The 22765-nt window shown below is 44.8% G+C and overlaps 1 protein-coding gene across 4 annotated transcripts; it reads right to left on the bottom strand.

Moving 5' to 3' along the window:
* Positions 1 to 4243: 4243 nt before the first annotated feature.
* USP18 (ubiquitin specific peptidase 18) lies at positions 4244 to 20208 on the bottom strand. Of its 4 annotated transcripts, XM_027782849.2 has the most exons (12): positions 19949 to 20203; positions 19115 to 19228; positions 17010 to 17202; positions 15846 to 15942; positions 14431 to 14576; positions 12455 to 12534; positions 11502 to 11648; positions 10529 to 10624; positions 9333 to 9503; positions 8259 to 8390; positions 7746 to 7795; positions 4244 to 7212 (listed from the first exon to the last, which is right to left on the bottom strand). In XM_027782849.2, exons 3-12 carry the CDS (start codon positions 17182 to 17184, stop codon positions 7164 to 7166), a joined length of 1143 nt encoding a protein of 380 aa, XP_027638650.2. In that variant the 5' UTR covers positions 17185 to 17202; positions 19115 to 19228; positions 19949 to 20203; the 3' UTR covers positions 4244 to 7163. The 4 variants fall into 4 exon arrangements, with proteins under 4 accessions (XP_027638650.2, XP_005234764.3, XP_013152470.2 ...); XM_005234707.4 differs by lacking the exon at positions 19115 to 19228 and having other exon boundaries at positions 19949 to 20201; XM_013297016.3 differs by lacking the exons at positions 8259 to 8390; positions 19115 to 19228 and having other exon boundaries at positions 19949 to 20204.
* Between the last annotated feature and the right edge of the window lie 2557 nt (positions 20209 to 22765).

Below are 22765 nucleotides of genomic sequence, written 5' to 3'. Positions count from 1 at the left end.
ATCCCATCTTCCATTTATTTATAATCCCCCTGAGTTTCTTGGGATTAATATTAGCATCCCTAGGACATGATAATGATAGTATCTTGTCAAAGGTCAAACCATCTGATTGTACAACACATTTAAAATATTCTGATTCAATTTTGTTGGTATATTTAAAATAGGCAGACAGTGGATTATATCTCCATTCAAATGTTAAGGACAAATTTAGAAGCATTTTGATGTCAAGATTTGTCAAGAGCTACAGGGACAACACAGTCCTTTTAAGTGTTCCCCTCTGCTTGAGAGAAGAGCTAAGGAAGAAATAAAGCTTTATCTTTTCAACAGCCACCATGTTAGCTCTGCGTGACTTCAAAATCAAAACTAATTAATCTACAAAACTGATGATCACTAATGGCGCACTATGGTACAAGTGTGTTTCCTGGAGCAGCTACCACAGCATTTTCTGTACTTGGGCACTTTTCAGAAGCCAAAAGGCTTTGAGTGTCTTGTCCCTCGATGCTGTGTTCCTGTTACTTTATGGCCTTTTTCTTTTTCATGCTGTCTTAACGTTAGATTATTTTACAGTTCACAACCCAAAAACTTCTTCTGCATAAACTGAAAAAACCAACCAGTTGTACAAGGCTTAGTAGGAATAGCAGCCTACTCTGGAAAATCCCAGCCCTCTCATTTTTAGGCAGAGTGGGTTTGACGCCATCCTGGAGGCTCCTGTGTCCTGCCACAAGGAGCTGGCAGGCTATCTAGTTTTGGAGCTCTGCCCACAATTTTGCAAACACTCATTTTAAAGATATGAGCGGTAAGCATTTATTTTTATCCAGCCATTAGTGACCTTTTCCCTCCCTGTCATTTTTTTGCCTGTTACAGGCAAAACCAACCCCAGGGTAACCCCACATTTCAACAGGCAGCGCCTCAGATGCCCAGTGACCCAGGGCAGGTCACTTGGTTCAGGCACTTGTTACCGCACGCAGATCCTGCACACAGAATATACACAACCTGAAGCATGAACCTGTTGTTCTGAAGTTAGCACAGATAAAAGTCAGCAAAGCCTGAGAGGCTGCAAGGCTGAGCACGAGCACTCTTAGCTCTCCCAGCTCAGACACCCAAAGAGCCCCAGCAGGCATCCATCAGGTGGCCAAAGGTCCACCCTGCTGCACCCTACAACAGGTCCACAGTGGCACCAAACTCTTGTCCTCCAGTACCAGGTTTCCCTTAGGATTTTGTACCTTTTCACATCGGGTAGTTTTCCTCTTGCATCCTTGAGGCATTGCTTGCACCCATCTCAGCCAGACCCTTCCCACACGGCTCCGCACTACAGACCTCTGCGCCCCCCGTCCTGCAGCCTGGCCTTTTCCCCAGCAGTCAGAGCCAGAGCTGGCCCTGGATCGTGGCACCCCAGCCCCACGTCCAGGGGTTTTAACGGAGGTGTGCAGATCGCTGCAGCTTTGGGACAAGCCAAAGGAGAACCCTTTTATTGCCAAGATCAAAAAGATGGAGCCTCTTCTGCCTGAATTCTGCGGTGAAAGAAAGGTTTAACAAGCAGTTGTACTGCTCAGTGCTGCTATGTGGAGATTTGATGCACTTACGTGTTTTTTCTCCTTATCTATGGGAAAAATGAGCTACATTGAGGAAAGATAGATGATTACTATGGCTCTCCGGATCATCCACCTGATGTCCTGGTGTTGCGTTAAAAGAGATGGAGTAATTTGGCAGAAAGTAAACCCCCTTGCTTTCTAACTCTCCTCACCGGAACGGGAGGTTAGGTGTGGCTAGGTTTAAATTCTGAGTGGTATCCAATTTGCCACTACCAGTCCAGTCACGTTTAATATGTAAAATAAACTACCACGATTCTGGATACACTAATAGCGGTCTGCACCTTCAGTCTGGTCATGCTCATGAACTAGCACAGCCGCGCTCTGGGGTTCAGCCACGCTCAGTGAGAAACTGATGACTGGCTACTTAAAGAGTACAGTTTTATTTGTGCAACAAATATATAGGTTTTTTGGATTATCGTGATAGTGCCTGCAAGAAAGCACAGGAAAATATGACGCTATTAAGTATAAAATGCATGAAAAGATTATAAATAATACAGCCTGGCTATAAATGTTAGGGAGTAACTCTCTAGAGAGATTTCTAAGATTCCCAAGAAAAGCGCTTAGTCTAAATCTCACCCAAGGCGTCCCAAGGGGGGAGAAGCAAGGCTCAGCCCACCGGCCAATCCCGGTAGTCAGAGGCAGTCTGAGATGGAGTTTCCCTTGACTTGCTCACGGTGATATCTCCTCCCAAAAATTCCCCATTTCCCTGGCTGTTTTTATATCCTTTCTACCTTCAAGGTGGAGTTTGAGTGACTGTAGTCATACATACCTTTTATCATGATTGGTGTAAATTTTTCTCGCTTCACGTTTAAAGGTATAGTTTACAAGAAATTGAGGACTCAGACTCAAAGAGGAGTGGTCACACCTCGGAGCTGGGTAGCCTTCAGGACGGAGGTGTGTTTTGGTATTAAAATGACACTAAAATGAGCAAAGTTCACAAAAGGGTAGCACTTTGGCAAGGTCTCAAAAAACTTTTGGCTCAGGGGACCATATGGGCTGCTTACCAGTTCTGGAGGACTATTTCTTCCCAGTTATCATCACAGAGCACGGCCACGGAGTCTCCACTCCTCTCCACTCTCTATGTATGTTGCAGGGAGTTGCTGTGTTAGTGGATTCCTCGCATGTCTGCTGCAGCTGTGTCCCATCCTCAGAGCTCTTAGATTTTAGACTTTTCCTTAATGGATGAACAATGCTAAGTTTTTCATATAAAACTTAGTAATTTTACTAATAATTCCACACCTGGTCACAGGGACTGCTGAGGTACCTGTACAGCTGGTCTGCAACCAAGGATGGGAAGAAATTCACTCCAGCTCATTGCAGAAACTAATGTAGATTAACAATGTGTTGGCTTTCTAGTCAGCTGTCATGTCTCCTGTCCTTCGGTGACATGTAGCTGCCTCCCTAATGAGAGGGACTCTTCTCATTCCTCGGCCTCCACTCTGCCTATGCCCCCCATAACAGGAACATTATCCCATTCCCTGCTCTGGCAATCCCTGCACAGCAAAGCACATTTTCATACTGAATCAAACTGTATCCCACCAGCTGCAGAAATTTCAGTCATTAGCCTATTTAGGAAAACAGTCATTAGCTCAGAGTATTTCTTAAGCCTGTGCAAAGGTCTTCATTCGATTTGCCTGTATTTTTAAGCCCTTGGTCAGTTTTTGCAGCACTGATGACTTCTTTAAATTAGGTAGATTTAGCTCCAAAGCATTTCTCTTAAATTTTTTTTACTTCACTTATGTCAGAAGTTTTTGTTATCTATGACGGTCTCTAAAGCGTTGGTGACTCCTGGGCACATTTCCACAGGCAGGTGCAAACAGCGCTGAGCCTGCCGACTTGAAGCTGATAAAATATAAGGCGGCCATGTGGGAAACAGCATGGAGACAGAGCTAAACAGCTCTCTTCTAAAAACTAATAGTTTCACAGAATACCTTCAAAAGATGTTTGAGGTTTGTTTGCACTTGATAGGAAGGTGCTGCTCTCCGCTCACAGCTTCAAGCCCAAGCCGTGTTACAGAAGAAAAACCAGCACGGACGTGACTGGCAATGCCAGTCCCAGCTTGGCATCACCAAAACATCCCTGGGACAAGCACGGGCCTCAGCCAGGGCAGGACTAGAAACTTGGCTTTAAGGACAGGAGACCAGTAAGGCAAAGCTGCCCAAAAGGCAGCACTGTAGGAAATGCCAGGGGCAAGTGAGAGGCCAGTAGTGGCTGGCTTCCAGGGGGCCAAACGCGGAAGCTCTTCCCAGGGGGCAGAAAAAGGCAGCAACTGCCAGTGAGAGGATCTGTTCAGCACAGGTTTAACCTATTGCAAGATGCCTTTGAGGACTTAAAACTACCACCACTCCCCTGCAGGAAATACTACCATGGGATCTGCTGTTGGAATCTATGACACACAACAGTTATTGTGATCCACAAAATTATCAGTAAAGCCATTACTACTAAAATCAGTAGTAACGTGAAGTCCTAATGTGATTTACACCTGTCATTGTAGTTTAGAGTAACTACAGTTTTATAAACCCACATTTTAAAATCTGTATTAGAATAGGTCCTTTTCAAACTTAAGTCTCATGTGCAGCGCTTTTGTGTAAATAGCGATGATAACTAGTTGGTAAGTGACTCTTGTAAAGTGAAATGATACTGGAAAGAAAGGATCAAAAATTATTTCTCCTTTATTTTCATGTAAAATTTTTGGATTTACAACATTCAACTTTTAGAGATTATACATGCATGTGATATTTATTATTACATATATTTATTTCTTCCATTTTTCTGTGTTTCTTGAAGGTAGGGAATATTTGAATCTGAGGAGGGGTCTGTCAGATATGAAGCAGAGCACATGTATTTTGCTACTGCTCCTTCCCTTAAGATAGGGTAATCCCAAAACAAACAAAAAACAGACAGGAAGAGTTACCAGGACTTGGAATAATCTCTCCACACACGTACTACTGGCTTTACCTGGCTTTTCAACCCTTACTGTCTGTGCTAGGCTTCATTCACACAGTGACTCAAACACAGGGCATATAATCAGATTCCCTTGCAGTGCTTCTATGGCAGAAAACTTTCTTTCTGGCAGAAATTCAGGTAGTGCTTTTCAGTAGCCAGCCCCTGGGCGAGGTGTACTCAATGTTGTAACCAGTCTCCATGTTGTAACTGTCTGTCAGTACACTAGCACTGAATCCCATGCACTTAGCTAAAATCATCCTTAGGCAGTTATACGGCGTAAGACTAAACTTTGCTGTGGACACACAGGCAGCCATGGTGACTTTTTGCAAAAGCAGCTCAGTCAGGCAGAGTTTTTAAATCTATATGTAATGCAGTTTGCATGCCCTTCTGCTCCTTCCACGGCCCATAAGGATCTGGAAGTAATATAAGCTCACGTGATGGCAAACTTGACAATAAACCTGTTGTGTCTCCAGCACAAGGACGAAGTTGGCAGGAAGGTTTAGCCTTTTTTCCTTGGCTGTTGAGCTAAACATCAGCAGCAGCTTTAGCCTGAATACTTAACCTGAGCACACAACCTCTGTGCATATGGCCTGTAGCCTGCCACCTGTGTTTACGGTGTTTAGGAAAAACACACCAAAAATAATCCACAACACTTATTTGTAGTGAATTTATCCCATACTAGTTTATTCAAAAAACATTGACTACTTTTCATTGAGATACTGACTGAAAAGATCCTTCATATATGTCATCCATCAAGAAGCAATTGCTAAGATACCTGGAAGGTTATGACACATTTGAGGCATCTTTCATACACCTAGCTTGGTTTTAAATTTCAGGTTGTATCAAATTAGAAGTCTTCTCAGCCTCTTAACCCATTAACTTCTCCATTTCAGGAAGTGCACCATCTTTCAGCTACTTCACAAATACACAGTGCTGGATAAAGCAGACAGGAACTTGGTTTTCTCACTCACCCACTGCAAGGTGCTTTAGAAAGAGTGTAACCCATTCCCAAAGGTGAAGAAGCTGAAAATGCCTCATACTGGTGACAAACAATACACTGGGAATTTTTTTAATGCAGCACGAACAGTACAAATACAGAAAGAGTTGAACAGAATAATGGACCTTGCTAGTACAGTGAAATCAATACCTGCTAGATCATAAATTTTGCAGCTATGCTCCAAGATTTCTCAATTTACCTTCCATGTATCGACAGAAAACGGACATGATTTGGGAACAAATTCACCATTAGCAAAATTAAAGTAGGTTATATATAGTTGCTATTATAACTAAACTAGTAATTTTAAAATGTGCTCAGTCTCACAAAAATAGCACCCTTGTAAAGATACAGTCAAATAATACATTAGGCTAGAAGGTACTTTTAGATCTCAAACTACTAGAATCACTGATCCTTTCACAGATTGTGGTACACCAAGACTTACCACAAGAGCTTTAAAAGCATCATAACCGAAGTTTTTAACTTTCCTCACAGCCAAGTCTTGCAATGAACTTTTAGAACACTCTTCTGATTGTTACGTTACCACCTTCCTTTCTAGCACTCTAGATTTTCCCTCCAGCTTTGTGGTCCTGCCATGGGAGCACGGGCTGAACCAACAGCACAGAGTGACAGGACTCAACAAATTTTAAAATAACTCACTCTCTTTATAAAATTGTTCTCTTCAGAACACTTCCTGCTTGAGGGACATTTCCACTCTATGGGCAGAGAAGGAAGGGAGAGAGCAAGACAATTGCAGCTGGCTTGTATTAAAGTACTAAAGTACTAAAGGAAAATCCCAAAAGTTCAAGGACATCAAGGCATCTCACTTCTCCTCTTGTTACAGTGTATGGATTGTATTGTGCAAAATCACTAGCTGGCTTCAGAATCTCTGTTACTCTGAATATTTTCCTCTATACAGGAAAGAAAATGCATACATATGCCTGATAAGCATGCTAAAACAATAATCACCTGTATAAATATATACAAACTCACCTTGCAGAACTACTACAATAGCTCCTGATTTAAAAATACCTCCTTACGCTGACACCATCTTTCAAACACATCTCAAGCCTTGCAGCGATTCATTTTCAGGAAGGTTTTAAGGAGTAAACACCACTGGTGCATGTGTCATAAGGGTCCTGGTCCCTGTTCCAGCTGTTTCTCAAGACTTTTGGGGTGCCCCTGCCCAGCCTGCCGGCATCTAACATGGTGCTAAAAGGGCCGAGTAAGTCTCAGGCTCTTACAGTCTTACTGGCTAGATATGGCTATCACAGCTCTCCAGCCATATCATATGCCTCCCTGGAACATCACACAGGTTTTCAGGCCAAATCTTCCCTGGAATCTAGGAATCAGCATTACAGAAACCGGTAAAGTCAGCAGAGACAAGGATTAACTTTACTATCTTTTAAGAGGAAATTAATATATAGAATCACATAAATATCAAAATGTATGAAAGAAAATGTTTCTAGGTGCAACCCCTGCACTTTCCTAATAAATAAATGTGAAGGCAGAAGTCACTTAGTGCAGAATGTCTTTCCTGTGGAACGTTTGGACACATCCACACTGGCACAGAGGTGCTAAGCTCCACGGACAACATACAGCTTCCCAAGACATTCTGATACTCCTGGATAAGGCTACTGAGGGTGTTTTTTCATGTAAATCAAGAGATAGGCTGTTTCTCCCCTGTGGAAGCAAAGAAAAACAAAAGATGATGTATGTATGAAGATCTAGGTTGTAAGTAACCTCCCAGGTTTGTTCCTGCTTAGCTTTTTGACATTTAGGTCAACTGCACCATCCCTCTCCACTGGTCCTGAGGCAGCATATAAAGCTGACTCCCTGGCAGTGGTATAGCTTGTAGACGGGATTATCTGCCTCCATGGCTCATTCTCTTATGATGGATCAAAATACAAAGCATGGAGGAATCCTGACTGACATATCTGACTTCAGTCCAGATATAGGGTCCAAGCAGCAATCGTAAGTAACAAGACTACTCTGGCAGTCCCATTTGTGACTCCTCAGTAATCCTGCAGGCTCCTGGTATAGTCATATACAGTCACATCAGAGTAACTAGAATACAAGGATGCCTCTTCTACCCTCCTGCATCCCAGTACATCCCAGGCAATATGCAGTTCAAACCATTTGTCATCCCTCTCCTTGCTACCCTCATTCCAAACCCTAGAGCAGCATTAGGTAAAAACAGAGACATGTTTGCTTACCAGTGGAGGTTGGAGTGTCCATAGGTGCATTTAACATCATCCCATGATACCTAGAGAAGAAAAACACACAAGAGGCAGCTGGTAAAAACTCTTAGCAGATGGACACATAGTGATGACAGCACAGCAATTCTCATAAGAATGGTCTAAGTTGTACTTCCAAGAGCTAAACACCTTTTAATAAATTGGTTTATTGCTTTTATCCTTCAACGAAGAACAGTTCTTTTACCTCTTCTGAAGACATACATTAAACAGATCTAGAGTACATAAAGTAGGGCATACAGGGAATGGCTGCTTCTGCAAATCTCACATCAGAACCTGAGGCCTTGTTTAGTACAGAAGCTAGAGATGCTTTGCCCACAGCTCAGAGTATGCTGTAGCAGAGGACGAAGTGCACAAAGCTCTGCAGCTTCAGTTTTCTTTCCTGGTTCTCTTTAATTAGCAGTCAGTCTGACTGAATGAGACCTGGAGGAGTGTCCAGGAAGCTACAAAAGAAACATGGATTTGTCTCCTCACCTGGCAAACCTCAGAATCATTGAAGCAATACCATTTACATTCTGTGAGACTTCGAATATAGGCACAGTAGTGTCCACAACTAGTTGATCCTGAATGAGCAATAACAGCAAAAAGCTCGTACTGCCAGGCAGCCTGTGAAGAGCCACAAAGAGTAACTTTTAGTGCAGCAATTCTCATTTTCCATTGGCTGAAGAGAAGCAGCAGCCAGGACAGCAAGAATGTGTGTTTCATAAGGAAAAAGGAGAAAGATTAGATTGGCCTTGAGGATCCTGCCGTTTTCACTCTTACCTTCAGAGTTTTGCCTGCCAGCTATGGGCTGACAGTCTCCCTGGAGATCACAGGAATGTGAAAAAGACAGTAGGACTGCAAAGGGGCAGCAAAGGAGTTACACTGCAGCCAACACTGCACCAATGAGGTTTTGCTGTTGCCACTTTCCCTTGTTATTTCTCAGTTAGGGGAACAGATCTACAATACGGCAGGTCACTCTCAGCTGCTTGGCAAAGCCATCATCTCTCGGCTAACCTTAGCTCTGCAGCAAACACCACTGCATGGGAAACTTCCAGGAATGGACTTCCTCCGTCTTGGACTGGTGACGCGAGCCAAGCAGTAGGTTTGCTGCTCACTGAGGCCATCTTGCACTGGAGGCTGAACCACAGGACAGAAGATGCCTCTAAGACACTGTTTACAATGTCTGGATTTGGTCACCCAAATGAACTGTGTTTGCATCTTTTCTTTAGCACATTTAGAAATGGAAGAAAATGGTTACACTAAACACTCTCAGAAAAAAGGGATTTTTTTTTTTAAGCCTGTTTTTTCTCCTTATGGCAGAAAGCTTCAGTTGTGGTGCCTTTGGTGATTTAATCTGAACACAGAAAGTTGAATAATGCCTGAACCAGTTAAAACCATAGGATGCAAGACAACACCAGGCACAGGTAAAGCCCAAGACATACATTTTTAAGACGGGTGCTTTGAACTGAGGCAAGAACTGGTGTGATCTCTTAAGTTTTTAAGAGACTTGAGCAGAAGGGAGAAGAAAATCTGCCCTTTTTAAAAAGGGCATTAGGAGTATCTTACCTTTTCACTGTCATCTGCTTGGCACTGATTTTCTGTCAAGACTGCATTGAAATCAAGGTCTTGTGGGAACGGCAGACAGTGACTAAGTTTGTGAATGTAGGCCGATTCTTCGAAGCAGAAGCGCTTTAGGTGTATGGTCAGAGTCTGTGGCAGATGGACTAGCTTCATGCTCTGTAAAGCAATAAATAATGCCATTGAAAACTAAGAAACAAACCCTGGGGAGGTGGGGTGGAAGCAGCCATTGCCACCCAGTGAATGTAGCATGAGGACCAGCCAGTGCCAGCGTGAATGACTGCCAATTCCACCAGAGAGCAGATGTCAAACGTTTGTAGCTCATCTGCACATGAGACACACATATGTAACACAGCTGTGATAACCAAGTTTCTCAACTTCAGCGTGGTCAGCACTCAGCATTGGGTGTCCCAAGGGCTACTTCATTTCTCATCTGCTTTCTTAACTCTAGGTGGGTAGCACTAGGTGGCTGAGGAGGCAAGCCAACTTCCCTGTGATGTGTGGCCACTAGAGCTCTGTGAAGGACACCAAGCTGACAGTTCATTCCTTCCAGCCCTGCCTTTGTTGATATTACTTCTGCTGCCATGACTTCCACCAAAACATATGGATGCACCATGGCCTTGGAGGAGGCCCAATGGTGGAAATGTTATGGAAAGTCCCCTCCAAGCCTTGAGCTGAAGCAGTCTCCCTCACACACCTCTCTCTTCAATGCACTTGCCTCTTCATGAAACAGTTAATTCAGCAGCTAGCAGAGAACACTGCAAAAAATGGGCAGCCCAGTGGAGAGCAGGGAAGAAAGGAAATCACCCTACAATATCCTACTTTTATGTGTATGCACAGCTCCAGTAACATATTCTTGCCTACCCCTGGAACTATGCAGCAGTGCAAAGCCCCACAGTGGAAACGCAATATAATAATAGAAGCTTTTCCACTGGCACAGAAATGCTACGTCCCTTGGTAACTTACATTAAAACCCATGAAAGCATTCTTTTGTTGCTAAAGCTACATCTACAACTAACAAGAAAGATGCATGAAGTTTGTATCTGGCTGACACTGCCATGGCTGACAAATCTTTGAGTTGCTGATCTCTTAAACTGGTATGTTTGAGTACTTCCCCAATCCTTACCAGTCCTAAAGGGAGTTCTGGGTATAAGAGATATATGGGGACATAATTCTCTGATTACCTGCAGAAAAGGTGTCTTCCTTCCACACTGTTCACAGAAACACATGTTGTGATCAGTCAGCTCTTCTGGATGGAAAAAGTATTGCAGACATTTCTCCTAAGAAGTCAGAGGATATTTCTTTGAACCAAATTCCTTCAAGCTAGATTTCTATTTCTACTTTGCTTCCCAGGGTACAAGCAAACAGCAAAGCTACAAAAGGCATATTTATTCAAAGGACAAAAGATTGCCTAGCAGCATAAAAAAAGGTACCCTATTTTTAGCTGCTTGTGTGATTACATTCGATGGAAAAGAAAAAAAAGAGAAGAAAAATAATATTTTTTTTACCAAAAAAAAAAAAGTGTTCCACATTTTCCACAAAAAATACATTGATATGTAAGTATCTGTTATACCTGCTTCAAAGCCTTAGAGATTTTGAAAGAGGTTCCTTTAGGCTGAGACAGTATAAAGTAATCAGAAAATAAATATGGTCCAATGGTCCACTGTCACCTGAAAAATCCAGTGTCTATCTGTGGCAGCACCTACATAGCACCTACATCACTGCTGTATCTAGCTATCAAACAGCAGCACTGATTTAACAGTAAAAGAACACACCGCGCTTGTCAAATGTAGCGCGTCTGGCCAGGGATTACCAGTTATCTAGGGCGCCTCACTGTGGTACCTAAAGTCTCACAGGTACACATCACTGCAGTAATGAGTCTCTGAGTCTTGCAAAGTATATAGTTAACATTCTTTTTAACAAGGACTTTATTTTCCATCCCTCAAAATCAAACAAATTGTTTGAGAAATCTAGAACCCCTCAAAACAAAGAAATGTGAATGAGACAAGATGACTCCAAAGTCCCAGGCACCCCGTGGAGATTCTTGCAGAGATTCTAGATGAGTCCCAGGAGACACCAGTGCTGCAAGGAGAAGGCTCCCACAGTGAACAGAAGGGAATCTTCTTCCTAAGGAAACAGTGCTGCCACTGAACTTACCAGAGTCCTCAGCGCATGAGAATTGGAATCCAACACCGGGAGTGGAAGAGTTAACATGTTGCTGTTCCTCTTTGTTTCTAAAGAGCATTTCTGACATGCCAGGTGCTCCTGTACACAGATAGTGTACAAATTGCTCAGCTCTTCAACCTGGGGGGTAAAAAAAAAGCCAAAACTAGGTTTACTAAGAACACAGCTGAGGTATTTCCCTCTGTGGGTGGGAAAGTCCATGTGGACATGGTTACTTCACACAATGTTACTGCTTTAAGGCTTGACTTATGTGGACAAGGCACTTCTCAGCATTTAAAGGAGAACAACTCCTTCCTCTCATCCCCTAGCAGAGGGGAAAGGCACAGCCTATAACAAGATCAGACAGTGAAATACCTGCTTTGATGCAGAATTTTACTATTTTGTTTGGAACTGTCACAGAAGCCTGTCTTCTGTATGAATAAAACTATGACAGTTGGTTGAAGAAGAGTCATTTTTCTCTTACCTTACGCAGCTTCCCTGGGAGGAACTGTCATATATATAACTTACTAACATTGACTAATTTCAATGAAATACACATGGCTGAATTCAAAGAATGGAGAAGCTGTGTCAAGACACACCAATAAATGCCTACAGAAAGTTGGGGAAAAAAAGAAATGCACGACAACTAAATTCAGTGTTGCAAAATTATCAATCTTTTTGTTATTAATCAGCTCTCCTATTAGAACGGAGTACCTGGTGTGCCCTAAAAGTAGGATGAACAAAGGTTAACTGTGATTCAAAATGCTGAAGCCTATGAAATCAGGATTCCCTCTCCCATTTGAAAGATGCAAGGAAAGATCCAAATAGGGGATAACTTTAAGAATTTCATTTAGGACAGCTGTCAGTGAACAGGATTCAAGAAACAGAGCAAACCATACATGACAAAGCCCAAAGGACCTTGTGTTCGTTTCAGTGATAGTCCTTACCAGCTCTGGCTTTTTCATCTGCTTCTTTACCAAGTTCCAGAGATTCAGAAAGAGCTGGGCAGCATCATGCTGCACAAACACTGGACAAACAGAAAACACAGCCTCAATCAGTATTATAGATAGCACCAAGCACAGATTTCCCACAGACAGCAAAGGGAGATTTATTGATCCCCATTAGATCCAGTCTCTTGCTGCCTTGCCACTCCCTGCCAGGGGCAGAGCTTAGATTGGAGACAAGCTGCAACGTGCCTGTGTGACCTGAGCAGGCAGCGAGAGAAGATGAGAGGGCTCGAGTGCCCCATTGTACAACCCAGTGCAAAAGTCACGTTCTTGTCGCTGGATGAAGGGTCAAGAGTATATCCAACACTTACTAGAGGACAGGGCTCAGATGCTTCACTGAGTTGAGGGTTACATTTGTTTGAGTTCTTCTTAGAAACAATACGGGGAAGATTCTGTTCTCTTTTTCACCCTCGTTACTGCATAGATTTGCCTCCCCCAGCCCCTCGCTAAGGCTGTAACACTCCTGAGTGCTGAGACAAAAATGATAGCGAGGCCTATCTATATGTCTCATCCACAGAATGGTATAATCCCCTTGATTCTTACCCAGGGAAAAAGCACACAGTTTCAGCACAGGAAGCCAAGGATGTAGTAACATCACGCTTTGGCTTTACACTCTGGCTAAACTGGCACATTAAGAAACCTAAGATGGTGGGATACAGCCACAGCTTGCTTCAAATGGCTCAGCAGGGAACTGCCTCAAGACTGAATTCAGAGGAAGGGGGGGAAATCCATCCCCTTGAACGTGAAGAACTGATGTTCTCAGCCCATGAACTCAAGATTTAGGAACTGTGTAAAAACTACACATAGTTTAGCAAAATCTCGGTATTTGTGGACTACCTCTATACTTGATCATAGGTGAAACAAGCTTTATGGAATAATCCAACAAAACCCACCCTGAGGTGGAAGTGCTTTCAACTTCCCTGCAAGTCTGCAGGGGCTTCAGCTGGGTGCTAGTAAGATTACAGACATCCCTGACTAAATGAAGCTCAGAAAATATACCTTTCCTCATGTCTAACAGCACATCTGTGATTCAGGTAAAGCATCAATTGCTGGGATACAGGACTATATGAGCCACACCTGAATTTTAAAGCAGAAGGACAACGTGGGAAACTGTCGAGCTTTACAAACTCTCTTTGGGCATCTCTAACTGGAAGAGTGAAGGCGTACTGCAGAGCCATTCAGTCTCAGGGTAGAAAATGATGCAAACAGAAAACACTCAGGTTATCTCATGTTCCTCCTTAACACAAGTCTGAGCTGGCTAGCATCTGTCCCTTTCAGTGCTGTCCTGTTCTAGCTTTTATGTGATAAAAGATCAGGGCATTTGGATATACATGTGTATTTCTGCACATAAATAGACCCTCAGCATCCCATTGTCACCTGTCACCTAATGCCTGTGCATTTAACAATCTCTCTCCTTTGGGACACTGCCCAGGTGGGAGGTTAAACCAGAAAATTCTTCTCTCTGCCCTTATAACAAGGAACAGGAAGGATACGGTTTCTACCCTTGGAAATCTGGATGACCTCAGTATCTTTTCAGCATGATCCCTTCCTTCTATTAAGAAACAGCGGCTGTTTCACTATTATCATGCCAGTATAGCATTACAGGTTGTCCTCTCTCTGCCCTGCACAGCCTTTTCCCTCTGGCCAGTATCAGTAGCTGAGTCTTCTAGGAGTTTGACAGTTTTCCCACCCTTTAGACATCATCAAGGATATTGGGCAAGGTCTTTTTTCCCCCCCAAGACACAGCATCTCACTCACAACTGAGAGGCAGCTATAAAGAGCACTACATCATCATGTACCTAACTCCTCATATTTCTGAACCTCTGAACGAGATGTCAAAGTCTGCACTGCTTAATACTTGATAATTAACATCCCTGGTCTGCAGACAGAGGTGGGCATGAGGCAGCACTGCTTACATTTCACTCTGTATTCTGAAAGACAGCAAGCAAGGTCTATGGGAGACACAGCTTTCTGCTTGCCACACTGCATCTTCTCCAACAGCAAGAGCATTTGGTATGGGACATTCCTCCTCTTCTGCATAGCACATGGTGGCACTGTGATCCTATAAAGAGAAGCAGCAATGTGACCAGTAATCACGCAGTACAATGGAGAAATATTAGACATCACACCTGAAGGAGCAGAGGCAGATAGCACAGATAGCAGCTCAAGAGGAACCAGAATGGACATGTTTCCAGCAAAAGAAGGAAAAAGGGAAAGCAGACACCTGCACTAGCTCATTCCACAATGCAGGCAGACAGTTCTAAAGTAAAAGGCCACAATTTGAAGCTGGTCTGTTCCTGAATAAGGGGCAAACCGAGCAGGACCTGAAATGCTTCCTGGGCTTTAGAAATAACATTAGTTACAGACAGTTCCAGAGCTGTTTTTACTTCCCACCTGTTCACAACTTCATTCTCAACACACCCTCAAAATTTCATGGGCCTGTATATCACAATTTTTGTATTTCAACTATATGCCAGCTGGAAAGCTCTTTATCCACCCTCAATTTATTGCAGTCCACAGTTTTTTTCCAAGTCTTTCTTCAAATAGCAATGGTAACCTACTGTCTACATTATTTAGCTTTGCCCATTTATGACACTTCTCATCTCTGCATGTCTGTAACTTGTCTTCCTCCCCCTCTGCACAATGGTGAGCATGTAAGAAATCTGGAGAAAGGAGGACTTAATAGGAATGATCCACTTAGATGATTAAAGCTGCAGCGAACTGAGTAAACTGAAGACAAATGAAACCAGTTATTAGTGTGGTTGGTAGGGAGGTAGAAGACTAAATCTTCCTCACAAACAAGCAGGGAGCACAGTCAAGCAAAATAAAATAACACTATTTATTTTCTATCTGCAACAATACTTACTCATCTCTATCAAGTGCTAGCCAGGACTATCAGGTGCCAGAGGCTATGGATAACAATATGTTTATATTTACACACTTAAAGTTAAAAAATTAATAGTGGATATGGCTGTACATGACACATCCTTTAGTTTTAACAGCCTATGAGTACACCTGGAATAAACTCATACCATGTTATGGAAAAAGAGAGATATAAGTCATAAGGACTTAGCTCAAGACTGCAGCTTACCAGTGTGCAAACAGCACATGAATCATAGATGACAAGTCAGAACACTGCAACTTCTACTTTTGCAGGCCCTAGTCTGTATATGACAGACACAATAAGGCAGAGACCTTGCTGAGTGATCTGAAAGTACCTTGCTAGCACCTCTATGATCCAAGCCTTCAAATGTACATCCTATATGAAAAAAAGGAATGGAAACAACACAGCAACAATGGAAGTATCTCAAGTAGCTCGCAGAGGTGGTACCTTCGAAGTATCCCTGTGAAGTGTATATTCATGAAGAACACTTGGAGCAGAGAGTTCAGACAGCAGCTCTGTCCAACGTTGTATAGTCCAATAGCTCCTGTAGGCACAGAAAAAGATGAAGTGAGGCCTGCAGATAGGTACAAGAAAAGAAAGTGAAAATTACTTAGAAGCAGCTAACTCCTTTTGCACGTATTCAGCCATTCAGTGTACAGGCCCAGCATCTTGGTCAGATCTGAGAAAGTGTTCAATCTATTCTTATGTCACTCAAGCAGGTAACACCTATTTTTGTTTGGCAACTGACAAGAAAAATCAAAGCAAGCCTGGATCAGGAAACTCAGATGTCTCCCAGTTCCTTTATTTTCAGTCTTCTCGTAACACACCTAAACATAAAATAAAGCAGAAGTCAAAGGCTGCCTGTATGAGGATTTTTATTCAGACTTTTACACAGCCAAGCATAGTAACAAAACAAAGAGCTACATGCGGGACCACAAGCTAGCTGTCCACCACACAGGCTTCAAGTTTCCCCTTCAGCCTACCTCTGGTGTTCTTTGTCTCAGTTTCAAAGAAAGGAACTAGCCTGAGAGAAGTGGAAAAAGCAAGTCACAGCTGCTCACAATGCATCTAAAAAGACTGTGTATTCTGTGCCTCAAAGCAGTAGAAGTAAGCATGGTCAGAAATCAGGTTTTTTTCTGAAGTCAGCACTAAAGGGAGAGAGGACATGGAACAGAAACTCAGAAATGCATTCAGTCAGCGGTGAGGGTGGGCTATAGCTGGGATGGAACAGTACGTACACCTGAAATACTGATGACAGCTTTTGATAAGCCAATCTAGTGATGCAGTAGAATAACTAGGGCCTATTCCATGGTTTAACAAATCCAGAAGCAATGTCGGCTGTGTTTGGAAAGTGACAGGGCCAGCAGCTAGATATTTTCAGCTGCAATAGACAATTTAAAGACTTAAAATGGGAAAAAGCTCTCAGATCCTCCTGTAATCCCTTCCCAAAACACCAAAATGGTTACTTGGCAGGGCAAAATGAGAATCATCTGTATACTCCTCAGTGAAGAGGTAAAGAGTAAGAGAAAATGAAGCCTAAGGACAGAGAATGGAACAGCAGGCACTAGGAACAGAAAATACGAGAGTGAAGAATAGACAAAACATTATTACCATTTTTTAAGTCTGCCACACCAAAGACTGATGCTAGCCTCTGGTCTTTGGCCTTCAGCTCTTCGGCTTCTTCTTCATTATTTTGTACTTTTGCTTCTGCCTTCATTGTCTCACTTAGTGCCAGCTCTAGTTTCTTGCTCTTTTCTTGACATCCACTTCTTTGTCCCATCAACATCACTGTACAAAGACAGGACTGCAGAAAGACACAGAAAGATCAGAAAGAGGGGGAGCACCCAGAAACACAGGATCTGTCTTCGTATTTGGTATTTTTATTGTGAAAAAGTTGGAATGTCAATAAAATTAGTAAGATTACTGCAACAGCATTTGCTATATTTGAATTAACATGGGTATTGTAGGTGTGCAGGCTATTGGCAAGGTAACAGATGGGGAGCTTGATGGCAATTGCACATCCTGTCTTCCGTTTGTGGGTAAATAAATAAGTGAACCTTTCAGTTCCACAGAAACAGCTCCACCTAGCCAGGGAACTCCAGATATCCCTGTCAAAGATTTGGTAAAAAAATATGATTACAAATGTTCAAACGGCAGATGTTGCAAAACTCCTTTGTTTAATAAAAAGTAATGCTCTATCACCAAAAGTATCCTAAGTATTCAAAAGGGCACATTTCACCTTCTCTAGCGTTTTGAGCTGATAAACATTTGTCTCTTTTCTGTACTGGGCTCCCTGCATTGTTTTTAAGCACCTCAGTCACTGCTCTACTGTGGCACTTTGGACTGTAATTTTTAAAGGCCTTTATGCACCTAAATGTTCGGGGGTGGCGGGGTGGCGGTGGCATTTGCTCTTTCAAGTGATCACAAGCAAAGTAACTGTTTAAGCAAGAGAACCATTAGAATGTCTTGATTTTCAAGGGAATATTGGACAGACCATTACTCCCACAGTCTCTTATGACACAATTACTAGCTCTTTAAATAAAAGCTTAAAAAAAAATCACTAAAGTAAAAATATGCAAGCAAAACAATGTGACGAATGTTCAAATGCAATTACACAAAAATGAAACCTTTTAAAAGCAAACTTCCAACAGGGAGGCAGAATCAGAAAAAAGGATATGCTTAAGAAAGCATTTGGGGCGGGGGGTGGGGGTGAGGTGGTGGACGGGACGTGACACAGACACAGACGACACGACACCGTAAAACAAATGCTCAGAAATTATTATTTTACAAATTTGAAATGGCATATAAAATGAACATGAGGCCAGGTGCTGAAAGAATGAAGAAAAGATGTCAAGAAAGAGAAATAAGCAAAAAATCCTGGTTCTGCCTTTCACAAAAAGAAAATCTTTGCTTTTAGAGCATGTTATTTTTCAGGTTAACTATGCCTAATAATGTTAAATATCAAAGTTTCTGAAGATTCAGGCAGGGAAACTAGAAATAGATATTTTTTTCCCCTAATTATTATCTTTAAGCTTAAGTAAAACTTTTTCCCCAACTGTACTTTTGATTCCTTACTTCTGAACTCTAAGCGTCATACACTCAAATTCGCTAAGTATTGCCAGATTTGCTGAGGAGTTTTATTTGGGGGAAAAAAACCTCAGACTTCCAAAGATAGATTCAAGAGTATTACTTTTTATAACCAAACCCAGTGATCAGAATAGCTACAGAGGAAAAGAGAAATTGGATTTGATTTCCTCCTTGGCAAAACAGAGTCTGAACTCACATTGCCTGCTCCCCTTGAAATGATTTAACGAGGCATTCAGGTTTTGGAAAGCCCAGCTGGAACAGGAGCCCATCTGTACTTCTACTGCAAGAGCCACCAGTTTAGCTGGTATAGCATCAGCCAGAAGCTAAGTAATGCTCACAGCCAGTGGGGATGCCGAAGGAGACAGAAAGGAGGAGGACAGGCACAGCAGAGGCAGCTAAACAACAGCTAGGGACGTGGCAAACTTGCAAGATACAGCTTGTGGTAGTACAGGCTGGATTAAGGGTGAGACGAGAGAGCAAGCTCAGAGCTAAAACGCTTTGGGTGACTTGAGAAATAGGTAGAAAGATATTAGAGCAGGAAGGTGCAGGGTAACAGAGAGACGGGAGGTTTTGGGTCTCTGGTTCAATGAAACTCTTCCCCCAGGCACCCAGGCGCTACTAGTGCGAACCTCAGCGTGGCAGCCAGGGACACGGACACAACTTCCCAACCCTTGCACAGAACTGCCTCGTTTTGGCTATCAGAAATACAGCATTCCTAAGATTTGCACTTAACTTTCCTTTCCCTGAATAAATGTAAAAGAAAAAAAAAAAACCACCTGGTAAGCGAGTATAGCAATTGCGGAGCTGGCTCCCCTCTGGGCCTGGTTTCCCATCTTGCACGGGAGGCGCGGGGCTGCTTCTCCCTCGGCAGGTCAGGGGCAGCCTCAGCACCGCTCCCTCAGCGCACATGGCTTGGCCAAGCCAAGCACCACGCAGAGAACAGGCAGTGGCGATACCCTCCTCGCACCCCGCACCCTGCAGCCATCCAGCCCTCTCATTCAGCCCACTGCCCTCCCTTGTCACCCTGACCTGCTTCACAGCCCACCTGCCCTCCCAAGGCACCGGCCTCTCGCTTCAAACCCCCACCGGTCCCCTCACACCCCTGCACCGCAGCCCCCGAAGCTCCCCGCTGCCTGAGGAGGGACCAGCACCCTCTGCCCCTTATCACCCCTTCCCCGCCACCAGCAGCTCCTTTCTCCTCACAGCTATCTTGGGGAGCAGGCGGTTGGGGGGTGGCGCTGGGCTGGGAGGTGGGCAGCCCTGGGGAGGAGGCGGCTGCCCTGAGGCACTCCCTGAAGGGCTGCCGCGGGGACTCGAACCCTCGACTTCCACACTTCTCTCAGATGTGACCGAAACGAGACTTCCCACCTTTGTCCGGCTCCCCCTTCCCCGCCGCCCTCCCCCTCGAGCACGCCGCAGCTCTGGGTCATCCCATCTGACAAACCAACAGAAAGGTTTCTTACCAATTCCCGCAGGACCAGGCGCACTTCGAGCCTCGGCGTTCACGCTGCCCCCGCTGACGGCCGCCGGCGGGCTCGGGCACCACGTCTTCCCGCACCGGAGCACCTGTCTGCGGCGCCGGCCCAGCCGCTGCCAGTCGGGAAGGCCGGCGGCAGGCAGGGAGGGAGGGCAGCGGGGCAGCGCCTGCCGGGGCGGTGCTGCCGGGCGGAGCGGCGCTGCCTCGCCTCTGCTCTCGCCGGCTGCGTCAGCGGGCAGGAGCGCCCACCGCGCCGCTCAGCTTTCATTTCCCGCTCGCAGGCAGCCGGGACAGAAAGTGAAACTTGGCTCCGCTACAGCGCCCCGCCTCCGGGGCCCGCCGCTGCGACATGGCGGCTCCTCACGGCAGCGGCCCGGCGGGGCGGGGGGGGGCGGCCCAGCCGCCGTGGACCCCCCCGGCGCAGCGGCTGCCCGCTCGACTCGAGGGCCGCAGGCCCCGGATGGACTGTGGGGACACCGGGCTGGGACAGCTGCCCGCTGAGGGAAGGCAGCTGCCCCTCCCCCACCGCCTCCCCGCAGCCCGGTTCTGTCTGGTTTCTTCTGGGCAGAGGCAAGAGCGAGCTGTAGCGGGAGGGCTGCGAGGCTGGAGGCCGCAGAAGGCCCCTCTTTGGCAGCGGCCGTACCCCAGGGGGTCGGTTCTGCCCGGACCTCGCATGGTGGTTTGTTACCTCTCAGAAGCTGACACGGCTCCGGCCTGGCATTTCTTGGGTTTAGCCACAAAAGCAACAGAAAAGCCGAACTCTTGTCAACGCCTGCGGTAGCCTACCTAGAAGTGAGGAATAGCTCATTTAAAAGAACCCAAATAAATTACTCACTTAGAAACTTCACCCATGTGGCAAACTGAAAGGCTCGGCAGTTTCTTATCTAATGGTGATATCAAATGATCAATAAAATTGAACGTACTGTCAGTAGTTTGACTTTAAGACATTTAGAACAAATGAGTTGTCAATGGTTAATTCAAGTTACAGGCAATTTTGCATGCCCTGCTAAGCGCTTCATTAAGCATCAGCAAGTGCTTTGTTTAAAGGAGGAAAGTACCACCACAAGACAAATGAGCTGACCAAGTTTACTACAAGAAGCACTAACTAGGGGACATAATTCCAGGAGTGGGAGATTGCGACCACCGGTACTCAAGAAACCTCCCAGACCCAAAAAGAAGTTGAGACTGAGCATGCAAACTGATTAACACGAGAAGCAACAGAATCACTTGGCAAATAGGAAACTGAGTGTTAAGTAATGAAGGAATTGGCTAACTTGCAACCATTGAAGGCTGATGTCTTTACTTGCTGAACTGTGTAAACAGTGGACATTTTTTACAACGGGTGAGCTAGGCATTTGTGGGTTACTACCTAGCTTCCTACTTTGTGTGAGCTAGAGCAAAGGAATAGAAATACCTTGGCTCAGGGTGTGAATTGGTGCTGCGTGCCGGCTAAGGAACCCACCTATGACACAGCAATGGTGGGCCGCAGGGTGCAGCGGGACATACAAATGGCAGCGCAATGGTAAACAAACACTCCAGCGCCAACCCAAGCTGTGAGGTTTCAGGCCCTAACGAGCTGCCTATGTCCGGATTAGCAGAAGTGCTTGGGTGGCCACTTCTTCAGTGTGTATGTTCGGTTTCCAGGCTTTCCCCTTCATCTTGTTCCTGGGTGTCTGCAGGAGGAACAGAGGGGCGCAGCACCGTGTAAGGGAGCTTTGCTTGTCAGAGCATGGCCACTGGCCCAGCTTTGCTCCTCTTGAGGAAGTGGGAGAGTTTAAAGGTGAGTGATGCTGCGCCGCAGAGCTCTGCTGACTGGGAATGTGGTGTGGGTGACCATAGATGGGTCTCTGGAACCCCAGAAGGGACAGTCCCTTTGTGATTTGGCAGGGCCCACCTGCCTACCCTTCATGGAGAAGCTCCAGCTGTGTCAGAAACACCATGTTCTTCTCTTGCAGCTGCCACCAGACCGTGTCTAGGGTCAGGTTCAAACCTTAAAACCTTTGTCTCTGTCTCTCTCTCTCTCTCTCTCTCTCTCTGCCTGTGGGATTAGTTGAACAGAAAATGAGGGGTTAGTGAAGTGAAAGGGGTTGCTCCCTTCCGCAGGCTGTGCAGAGCTCCTGATGGATTCTGCCTCCCTTTCTTTGCTCCCTAGAAGCTCATAGATGTCTTTGAGGCACCGCGTTACCCCTCAGAAAAGCCCCTTCTGTGAGCTGCTACCAAACTGAATTCACATGTGCTATGCAGAAGCCTTCAGCTGTTGTCTGACTAATTCAAGGAATGTTACAGAAAAAACAGGTGTGCGGAGGAAAACCACAGCTTAACATAGCCCTGACTTGCTGGCTCCTTCCTGTATTACACAGATATTTAGTGGTTATAGAAGGAATTTAGGAGTTGAACATGGAAGCCCTCTATATTTCTGCAGCAAAGATGCTCTGCAAGGCTCTGTGATATAAGTGTTCTTATTATTAACATACTGTTTGTTCCTGCTGCACCTTGAATTAAAGAGCCAGCCCTCTGAGGGTGTGGCTAGAAGACTTCATGTATTTGGAGGAGGATGAATGCAACCCTGGTGATGATGAGAAGGGATGTTCACTGCCTCCCCTTTGTCATCTAACACAAACCACTTTGAGTGCACCTTCTGGGGGGGGTTATGCTAACATGAATTTATTGTGGAGAGAGGCTAAACTGTCTGTAGTTCTTCTGTTAGTACAAGTGAGGACAGCATGTGCTCCCAGCCCTGTCAGGTACCTCTGTGCAGCCCCTACCCTGCTTCACTGAACATGGGAAGGAGACAGCACATAGG

This window comes from Falco peregrinus, chromosome 6 (assembly GCF_023634155.1).
Source record: "Falco peregrinus isolate bFalPer1 chromosome 6, bFalPer1.pri, whole genome shotgun sequence".
NCBI classification, from domain to species: Eukaryota; Metazoa; Chordata; class Aves; order Falconiformes; family Falconidae; genus Falco; species Falco peregrinus.
This window is presented reverse-complemented; position numbering and strand designations above follow the sequence as displayed.

Coding starts and splice junctions, on each gene's coding strand:
- USP18 (XM_027782849.2), bottom strand. CDS start 17,184: ATGTTGATGGGACAAAGAAGTGGATGTCAAGAAAAGAGCAAGAAACTA. Junction 15,943..17,009: donor TGTGGCAGACTTAAAAAATG/GTAATAATGTTT, acceptor CTGTGCCTACAG/GAGCTATTGGACTATACAAC. Junction 11,649..12,454: donor AGATGAAAAAGCCAGAGCTG/GTAAGGACTATC, acceptor TTTACCCCCCAG/GTTGAAGAGCTGAGCAATTT.